Below are 10783 nucleotides of genomic sequence, written 5' to 3'. Positions count from 1 at the left end.
GAAGAAACAATCTTTACGACCTAGCTTAATGGCATTTTCGACTTCGAAATCGTAATATTTTCGCAGTTATTCCGATAATTTCGATAACGGTGACGTTCTCGTAATATAGCACCATGCTTTGATTGTAAACACGACACAGCTCGCTCAGGTCGGTGTATCTGGCGATCGAGCTGGGTAGCATCAGTCACGTTCGTGAAAACAAACTGAACGGACGTCTAGACTGTGAGTTGGTGCAGGTAACTGTTATAATCAGGCTATAAATTCGTGATACGGGCTTGTTAATCGTTAGCTGAATGTTAATTTCTTTGCTGTGACTCGTGTACAAAGCTATCGCATTTATCGTTGTTGATTGATTTTTAATTCCTTAATTATTATTAGTCGATAGGTGTTTCGAATCAATGTTGCTTGCTTTAATGTCAATCGATACATTTCAGGAATCGATTACCGACTCATTGAGATATCTGTCTAATTTAAAATATTTATCATTAATTGTCAAACGATGCCAAGTTCTATCTAGTTGAAAACTGATGCTAGATTTTATGGTTCAAAACAAAGTTTTGGGAGTATTTAAATTTGTAAATAAAATTTCATATATCACATGCCAAATTGAAATAGATGAAGGATCCAAACTTCGATGAATTGAACATTAGCAGAACAACACTAGCAGCTCAACCATGCGAAGAATTTCTGAATTTGTAATACGTAATAATTGAAAAATTACTGTCAAAGATGCCATAAATATTTAACGGTTGCATTTACAGAAAGGTTTGAAAAAAGCGAGTTCTCTGTTCACATTTTTCGCGTCACTTTGTTGCTGAGTGAAAAATTAATGCTTTTAAAATCTCTAAAAAACTTCGACCTTTGTTAAGTAGAAGAGAAAATACAAATTAAACTTTAGTGTTGTGCAATTGAAATCTTTTAATTAAAAATATCTCAATAGTTGAGCGTTTTACAATAGAATTGTATTTTTTTTTTCGTGTAAAAGCGACATCTTCTTGCTTAATTTTAAAAGTAGTCAATATCTGTTGCACGTTATAACGTTCATTATTTCATAATAGTTTTCTTTTGCAACGTTTCTAACTTGACTCTACTCACGATATGACCTTAATCCGCTGACATACCACGACTAACATCGTCACCAAACTTTCCGGAGCAAAACGAAATTATCACACATACGACAGATATTTCAACACCGAAGAAAAGCAAAAGAAAAAGATATCCCTCAACCTGGAATAGTATATCGGAATTCAAAAAAGCCAAACAAAAATTATTGACACGAAGTAAGCAGCCAGTTAGAGTCGGATGAGTCTTCCATTGGTTGATGCAAAGCAATAAAGCCCACGAATGGAATTGGTTAATTGCTTAATACAAAGCAACAAAGCAATAAAAATCACATTTTGTAATCAGTAGGAAAAATTTCATCCCGTTGAATAGGTAGAAGTCGCAACGTTCTGCAAGCGCCAACTTACCATTCGAGGATACAGGTTGCCGGCTCGTGCAGCGGTGTCATCTGAGAGCGCGCGAGAAGATCCGCCCTTCCGATTCCCGCGCTGGTTGTTGACACTCCGTAAATTGCGTGCCAGAGGACCTCCGGGATCGATCGAGCGGTGGCAGCACATGCACGCGCGGATCCTAGTACGTAGCGCGAAAGAAAGTTCAGGAGATTTCCGCGGGCGTCGCGCGAGGACGAAAAGTCTTGGATTTTGACGGACAGGTGGTGCTCGAGTGTGCCGTAATGGCGTGTGACGGATAGAGTTGACAACACACGGGGTGGTGTTTTGTCGCCGGAGGTGAAATCGCGAGTGGTGCGTTGAGTGAGGTTCGATATCGGGGCACGAGGTTTGCGCGATGACGGTCTCCGGGTCGCTGCCTACCTACCAGCGGTTCGTTAACGGCGTGCCGGTTCTCTCCTTCACCCGGCGCTCCTTCAGACCGCGGGAAAAGTACCTGATACTGCTCGTGTTTTTGACGTTTGGGGTCGTGTGCTTTGGCGCATTCTTCTTCCTCCCGGACTTCCGGAACGGGACCGGCGGCGCCGCCGTCAACAGCGTCTACAAGGTGTACCAGCACATGCAGAAGGCCGGACCGGAGCTCCTCATTCCGGCTCCACCGCACGCCGACGAATCCTCGCATCCAAACGCTATTCCCATCGTCAAACACGCTGAACCCGGACGTCTCGACATCCACGTTATCGAGGATAAGGAAAAGCTCCAGGTGAAGACCGACGACTCGACGCTGAAACGCGGAAACCGTGGCTCAAGCCGTCCCCCCCCCCTTCCCTTTCAGATTTCAAAGTTCGAGAATCGAACGGGTTCAAGACCCTCGTTTGTTTGTTAGGCTGAAGTTAGCAACGTTATAGCGATGATTCACGTTTCGTAAATTTATATCGTTACTCCGCAATATCAGGAATATTTGAAATGCAGTAGAGCACAATCAGGGTAAAACATATTTATATTTTGTCAAACTTGACTGTGTACTTCAAAATCATTGCGTCATTTCTGAGCAGTGAACTTTACCCCGAATGTTTTATTCCGTTAACGTTACTAACCTCAGTCTCATGTTTTTTTTTCAACTAGTTATTCGACGATCCGACGCGATACCTAAAACTCCGAGAATTTTCTATAGAACGACGAAAGAAAAAGAGATTCTTTCGAGCTATTCAAACTCGTTCACTGACATCACACCGCGAGTCGGACGAACGTGCCGATATGAATATACGGTTATTCGACGTGGACAAGTCACGCAAGCGGACGTGGGAATGTGTCGTAACCTTAGAGCATTACGTTATATATGCTCTAAGGTCGTAACGCCGAATTGACAAATCGTCCGTGTCTGACTTTAGGCGGTTGCGTCGAACGACGAGTCGTCTTGTCAAGCACCGCAAGTATTTTAGGGTTAACTCGTTCTCGCGGTACAAGCGCGACGTGTATCGATTTCACCATGGATTCGCATCCTACCGAGATACGTCATTGACCATCTCTCACAGATAATCGTAAACAAGAAGCATGATAACATTAATAACATTGAAAGCCAGCGATCGAGCCTCGCAGTGAAGTTGGTAGCGGGACGCGCACGCCTTTTTGTTTACTCGGGTGGGTAAACACGTGCTACAGTTTTGTCCCGTGGACTGCGAGCTGGCTGCAATCGTGCGGTGGAGCAAGCAACACGTACATACGTATCTGGCATCGACGAAAGTCTCTATGCATGCCCTACATATATGTGTGTATTATAGATACGTATGACGCAGCAGGACGAGGTTTACGTGTTGCGTCCCGTTCGTTGGACGAAGTTATTCCTGCTTGTCGGTCGTCGGTTCGGGGCCGAAACTTTCGCGTCGAAAAGCCGGGACATTCGGGAAAAATTGTTATTTCGCGTATCTAGAATTGTCGGAAATGCAGCAAACCGTAATGAAATAAGACACACTGTTATTTTGAAATCTAAGTTTCGTTAAACGCATTGGAAACTTGAAAGTAACGAACTTCTTTTCAACGTTTCGAGAAGATAACGTTAACAACTTCAATCTCGCGGCTGTTATCATAGTCGGTAATTAAGGATCGAATGTACTGGTTATTTACGGGTCTGATCCGTGACCCTCACGTGACTCGCTGTGGTGTTCTGTATTTCGCAGATGTTTGTGTTGAATTCGCGACTTCGATATCGATCCTCAGCAGTCGAAAGTGATCTCGAGGTTTGGACTATGTGTACAATATTTACTAAAGCTGTTTCGTTCACCATCGGTTAGTATTCGTCCCCTGTTGTTATCTGTCGTGCGGGTTACCTGAACCATGAATATTTTCAATTTGTACCTTGTGATTTACGAGGAATCTTGATTGGTTTCATCTATTGCATTTCAATTTTTACCAATTTATTCCTTCAGTGGTTTCCATTCACGGTTTGATACTTTTTACTGGTTTTCATATGACACAACGCGTTTATTTTCGTACGAACGAAAGTCGACGATATTTAGAGAATCAAAAATGTGATTCAGTCTTACAAGTGCCTATGCGTTCACTTGTCGAGATGAAAAAGAGTCACGCACTGTGTAATCAAAGCAGATCATGTCGATTCAAGCATAATTATCGTATGTCGGCTTAAAATACTTTTGGCAAATTGAGTGAACATAGCGACGAGGCCGGATTTAAGCTGTGCGATTATTTTACGTATATTTATTATAAGTGCCGATACGTTTGAACAGCTACACTTGTTATTATACGTATACAACCGGTTATGAAGTTGAATTCAAAATTTGACTGTAGGATTATCGTCGTATACAACGATTAATCATAAATATATATTTTTTTTTTATCGGGAACAAATAATTTAGGAGATTTTAAATAGTTTTTCTTGCCTAAAATCCGTTACATGTAAGAAATTAAACGGCTTGAGTCACGGTTTTTTCGCGTTTTTCTTATTTTCTTTCTTTTTTGTTACTTAAATCTTCCCCGATACTGACGAATGTTGTGTAGGCAAAAATAAACGAGGAGTATCAGCACCAAAAAACTCTGGAAAAACCTGACATCGGCGGTGAATCTCGCGCGTATGTGACTAGTAGTGCTTCGCCGTTAATACCGGGGACAAATCGTCGAGTGGAAGATCCTCTCCTGGAAACTGTGCCTCCTGGACCAGCTGATAAGCTACCAGTCGTCGTCGGTGGCGAAGACAAGGATCCTGCAACCCGGCAGCGACGCGAGAAAGTTAAAGAGGTAAGATCATCGAGTCTTTATGCACGATCATTTCTTCCCCCATCTCATGTATTATATCTTGCAGGGATGTATTTAAACGCTTTTTTCTCTCTCTCTTACTTGCGAAAAACGATGATATTTTTTATGGTAAATACAACTTTGCGCAAAGCCAATTTTTCAGGTCAACTTTGAGTGATACTTGAGGAATTTGTTTTTGTTTTTTAGAAAAATATTTTATTTTATTTAATAAAATCTTGAAAAACGAGTGGCTATTCAGTAATCTGAATATTTTCAGAAATTTCTGATCCTTTTTTGGTGTAGTATCAGCTCTCGAAATAATCGAGTTTTAAGTTTTTATAAATTTTTAGTTCATCCGTTCGGGTTCTCGAGATGTTTCAAAAGTTTTTTTTGATTGACAAAATTTGAAAACTCGAATGTTTCGTAAACTAGATGATCGACAAACGAAAGGTTTTGTCAAGATATCTGGGATCACAAATTTCTCCGAGTCGGATGGTCCAATTAGGTACTTATGCAGATTCGAAAACCGAAAGAACTCAAAACTACACAGATTGATATAAAACGCATTAAACGGGAAATTTAGTGAATCAAATAAGTTTGGGGGTCAAAATCCCGAAAGATCAAAAGTCAACCGGTCGAAAAACTGAAATTTTCAAGATAAAAATTCCAAAGCATCGAATGATCAGCGCATCGAAGTTGGGATTTTCGACAAATCACCCAATAGAATAACCGTTTTCCCGAAAGTTTATTTAACCGGACGCTCTCTTATCTGAAAAAGTATTTTCTGAACAATCGGCATTCCGAATGACCAGAGCACAGAATGTGAAGATACAGAAAACTGAAAGTTCCGAAATTAAAAATTGAGAGCTGCTGATACTTCGAACAGCCGCAAAACCGAAGAAATTAGTTGTCGACAATCAAAGTTCAGAAAGGAACAAAATTACCATCCGCAAAATGCAGAAGGGCTTGTAGGACTTGTACAGACCAAAATGAATTGAATTAGAAGAAATATCGCGTAGAAGAAACGTATTGAATATGAGTTTAGTAATAAATTTGATGATAGTGAAGTTGGTAACGTTACTGTAACAATGAATGTTTAGGAAAAATCGCTACTTCGCAACTTTAATACCGTCTGAAATTCGATAAATCACGACAGACAAAACATACTCATATTTTTGAAAGCCAACGCCTTGAAAGTCATTCGGATATTGCACAGTAACGATTTTTTCTCTGATATTTCGTTACGTTAACGTTACCAACATCAGCCTCGTTAAATATTTAAAATTACACGTGAACTTGTTTCATCGCATTGTCGAGTATTATGTAATTCCGTCCGATGGTAATTGCGACATAAGGAACCTGAAAGCAATTAAAAAAAGGAACATTACAAGGCAAGGACGCAGGAAGAGACGCGATGATGTAGGCATATTTGTTGTCGCCTGAAAGTATCAAATATTTGTTTTCCAAGGCGGAGTCTCTTGAGTGAAACGCTTATACCGTCTATTAGACGACGTTGTTTTAACTTGGACATCGCGTGGCTGTTAGACATCGACGTTCATTTTTTCTTATCTTTCCGTTCGTTGGTTCGAAAGTCTCTCGATAAATATTCGGTGATATAATATCCCAGTACGTGTTCCGACCTCGTGGATACACGTGCGTACACATATTATACACATATTATACAATGCGCGGAACTTTTGGTGTGGTCCATCACGGGTCGTTGAACTTGACAGAATTTCTCATTATGAAAACCGGCAGGTATTTTGCGGTGGCTACCCAGCGACGTGGCGCATCTTCTTACCGAATTCAATGATCATATGCGAAGTTTTACATCTCTGATAAGCAGATTTATATGTAATACAGAATATTAGATTTCAAGCGGGTGTATTACAACGGACAAAAATTATCATTCTATACCAATGAGAGAGATGAGGTTGAAGTTGGTGTGGGTTCCTAAACGATCCATGCTTGTGAGAATCGTTACTCAGCAACCCTAGGATGGTCTGAAATTCACCTAGTCAATTATAACAAAGAAAACATGTTCGTAGTTTGAAAATCCGACTCGTCGGAAGTCGTTCTAAAACGGTATAACGATTTATTCCATTATATTTTATTACGTTTTCGTAAACTTAACTAACTTCAACGTGGTTGAGTTAGAATATTCCGTAATTGTTTTCATTCAACTGTTATGCGAGGATTTTACCGATCGTATCATTTTGACTATTGTAACAATATTGACAACATTGCAATGGAACGATAATATCTGCAAAGGCACGCTGATCTGGAAGTGAAGACAGAGAAGAAGATCCGCGAGATACGGGACGCAAATCTGCGTATCGTTATATACCTATACTGCAACATTTCGTGAGCCAGACGAGCAGTATGAAAAGGGAGGTTAAATTGAAAGAAAATACATTTCCCCAGTGTCGATTTTGCGATTGAAACCTACGTACCACCCGGCTTGCATGCCGATCCGGCAGCCTTGGTACACCTTCGCAAAGGCGGAATAATGGATCAATTTGTCGTTATTCCTCTTGCGTTTGTCTTCCTTCTTCCTTTCTTCTCCTCTTATCGCTTTGCCCGTTCCCCGCACGTTTTCCTCTCTTTCAAGCGCCTCCTTTATCTCTTCTCTCGTACTTTCTCGCTGCTGAAAATGAAATTCCGTGGTATGTGGCGTGTAACGGCATAATATATTATGGCTACGAGCAGAGACGAGATATTTTATTGTAAGTATTAAATTTTCGGATTAACCGTTACAATGTCATGGTAAGACTTTGCCCTACCGCCGCTGTGCACAGCTGCATATGTTGGTTGGTTGCTCCACGGGGTTGTTGGCAAAAGTCACAAATGTCGTCTGAACGCGACATGTGCCAAATATATCATGTAGCTTATTGCTGCTGCTGCTGCTGTGCTTCGCTGCAGGTTTCGACCCTCTGCTGCTCTCGGCAGAGCAGCCAAATCCTCGAATTTTCTTTTTTCAAATCCTTAAAAACAATTGTACTTCTCGAATTTCATCAATTGCTAGGTTCGGGTTGTTTTTCCTAGTAATGATTTTTACGTTATTTTCACGTGAATATTTCTGTAAACAGCAACAAGACGAAAAAAATTCCTTTTAATGTAAATCAACTTTTTATTATGTGATCTTCTCATCTCTTCGCGGTCACACTTGGTCGTATTTCACCCCAGCAACCATGCATTTCTTATGGGACGACAAATAAGTGCATCCGCGAAAGGTTAAATTGTGACATTCTGCTGTCACGGATGTTTTCAGTCCAGTCTAATTGATTCCAAATTCCGTAGGAAATGGAATAAGAAGTACAAAAGAATAGAAATAAAATTTTCAGGTGAATAATAGTTGATTATAAAATCAAAATCGACCTTTAAAATTTTCCAACATAATTCATTGCCGAATCCGTTTCTGTATAATGTTTTAATATGCTAACGTAATATTTACTTTGGATCGTATATCCCACAGGATAACGGAACTATATTTTAATGCTCATTATATACGCAGACTTCTTCCATTCGTATTTCATGTTTTATCATCTCTTATTTGATATTAAATTTCGCAAGACAAAGTTCAGAGGTTACGTTCTTCATTATTATTCCAGCGTGGTTGCATGATATTATTTTGTCCGTGTGTGCGTGAAGTTATACATATTCACAGTGTACAGATTCGTGGTAGATTTTATACGCGTATAAAATTTACCGTGATGAGGCGAACGTATAGTATAACCATAAACCAATTTACCTGATACAAGTATATGTAGATATACAACAAATACATGTGTCTATATTGTATATTTGCGTGTGTATATAACCTTTATGCACACAAAAGTGTGTGTATAAATCTAGCGTGTACATATCGACGGGCCCGCTTCGGCACACTTAGCGTTAATTTCATATTTTCAAACGGTCGATTACGTTTTTACATTGCGATTAAGTAATTGAATCCCCTCGATGGATCGTTAACCTTTTGTCGATTTGACGGGAAACACGACGGATGTTAAACGACGTTTTTTTTTCTTCTTCACTTTTTATTCGGAATATTGTTGTTCAAATTCATTCATTTTCTTTTGTACTTTAACACTACACATTTATGCATAGAAGCTTCTAGATTACGGGGAGAATTATATATAACACATATTGTAACGGACTGGGCGTCACAGAATAAATGGAACAGGTTCGTGAGCTCATGAAGCGAACAAACAGGCAGGAAAATTATAAGATGAGGAGAAATGCTTTAATGGCAATGCGTGTTTACAGTTTAAAGTCTGGAACGGACTGTTTTTACAATACACTGAGAAAAATTTCATTTGTTATAGTAACTGAAAAAATTCAGTAAAACAGGTATCGTTAAAGAACTGTTTAAAATATTGTTGAAATTACGAAAAACGAGGTACGCGTAACCATTTTGCGCCATTGGCAATCCTTTTTTGTTAATTGCAACGCAAAATCAGTTTGTGAGGTTTACTCTACTTTTTTAGTTGAATAAGGCTTCAACGTCAATTTATCGTTGCACAAGCATTAAATTTTCGCAACAGTTACAAGAAAATATAGTAACAGTGATCGTAATGAGAAAGAATAGTAACGGATACTAGATTTTCCGGTAACAGCTAGAAAACTAATTTTCATTTTGTACCTAGAACTATATTTTTCGATTGTGATAAATAATGAAAACAGTCAAGGACTGAGCGGTAACTGAAACTAAAAATTTCTCTCAGTGTAATGATGGTCGGTGCGGCAACCTTACTTTATTTTAACACATGAATGTTTTATGCATCTTTTATCTACGATGATTACTACATCATTAGAAGGAAAGGAAAACGGGTGATTTCACCCTTTGTAACAATATGCGTATGATAGAGGTGATTATTATCATGCTTATAAAAAGGTTGTATGACCGTAATTTTTTTTTTTTGTTTATCCATAATTATCTATAACCCCAAACGTTATAATTTTTAAACGAATCAATCGAAACAAAATCATGTGAAAATTCAGACCTCTGTCGCGTACGTGTTTAAAATTTTCTCACCGTGAAAAGGTGATCGTATCATGTGTATGAGACGAAATTTATCGGAAGTAACGTCAATGTTTCCAATTCACCTCAATATATGTAAAATGAATGGCGGATTACGACGAGGAGTGATTTAAAAAACGGCAACGTTATCTTTTCTCTCCTACAGCGCGAGTTTCGCGAATCTGCGTTATTAATATCGCGTCGGTAAAATAATAAGCTTACCTTCCGAAGAACCGGGGGAGACGACGACGATGCATCGCAAGGGGAGATGAAGATCATCTCGTTCGCCAGCCGAGTCCGCGATCTTATGGCGGTTGCCATTGCGTGCGTGTACGCGGCGAATCGCTTCAGGGTCCCTCGCAGCATCAGCGGAATCCGAGGACGACAAGGGGCGAGGTGCGCTTTTACTCATTTGGCCAATTCGTTTCGGTGGAGAACACACGTATGTAACCTACGTACGTATCGTAACCCTGCCTTTCTTCATCGTCGACGCCGGGTCGATGATCCTTTGAAGTGTGTGTATGCCCGGCTTTCGATCTTTATTATACCTGTGCGATTTCAACGCTGATTTCACTCTCCATCGTCACGCAGCCCGATGCCGACGAGCAGCCTGGAGGTAGGATCATTCTTGGTGCCCGGATCGAGTAACGAGGAAATGGAGAAGGGATTGCGCGAGTTTCGTTGAAACACCGTTGCAGGCTTTGTACGCGTTAATAGATGTACAAGGAGATTCGAGTCCTGAATTCAGATCCCATAACGACACAGTTACCGACACTTAGCCAAGACGCAAACATTTTTTTTAAATCTTCCGGAGCGGGGGACATTACCACTCTGACTGACTTTATCGATCATCGGATCATTTCGTTGCTCTACCTCGCTGGTAATTTGCCCTACTTTACCATAGTTTCAATCCTCATTGGGCAAAATACCGGAATTGCAGTAAGTAAAAATCGCCATTTCGTTGCATGAGAATTGCATAGTTCTAACTGCGAAATCTATGCTATATTATTGTTTAAAAAATAAAGAAACAAATAAATAAGACAATAGATTTTTGAATCTTTAA

At 39.8% G+C, this 10783-nt stretch overlaps 1 protein-coding gene across 2 annotated transcripts in view; it reads left to right on the top strand.

Moving 5' to 3' along the window:
- The first annotated feature begins 151 nt into the window (after nt 1-151).
- Nucleotides 152-10783, top strand: part of LOC124310082 (mannosyl-oligosaccharide alpha-1,2-mannosidase IA) — a 274724-nt gene continuing 264092 nt past the window's right edge. The window contains exons 1-3 of one of the 2 annotated variants that reach the window (XM_046773665.1): nt 152-236; nt 1435-2214; nt 4467-4703. In XM_046773665.1, coding sequence (XP_046629621.1) covers nt 1849-2214; nt 4467-4703 — 603 coding nt within the window. In that variant the 5' untranslated portion in view covers nt 152-236; nt 1435-1848. Of the gene's footprint in view, nt 237-1434; nt 2215-3467; nt 3689-4466; nt 4704-10783 lie in introns of those variants that run through there. The other variant, XM_046773667.1, reaches the window with a different exon arrangement.

Source organism: Neodiprion virginianus, chromosome 1 (assembly GCF_021901495.1).
Source record: "Neodiprion virginianus isolate iyNeoVirg1 chromosome 1, iyNeoVirg1.1, whole genome shotgun sequence".
Classification (NCBI taxonomy): Eukaryota; Metazoa; Arthropoda; class Insecta; order Hymenoptera; family Diprionidae; genus Neodiprion; species Neodiprion virginianus.
Note: the sequence above shows the minus strand (reverse complement) of the source record. Positions and strands in the feature narration are given on the sequence as shown.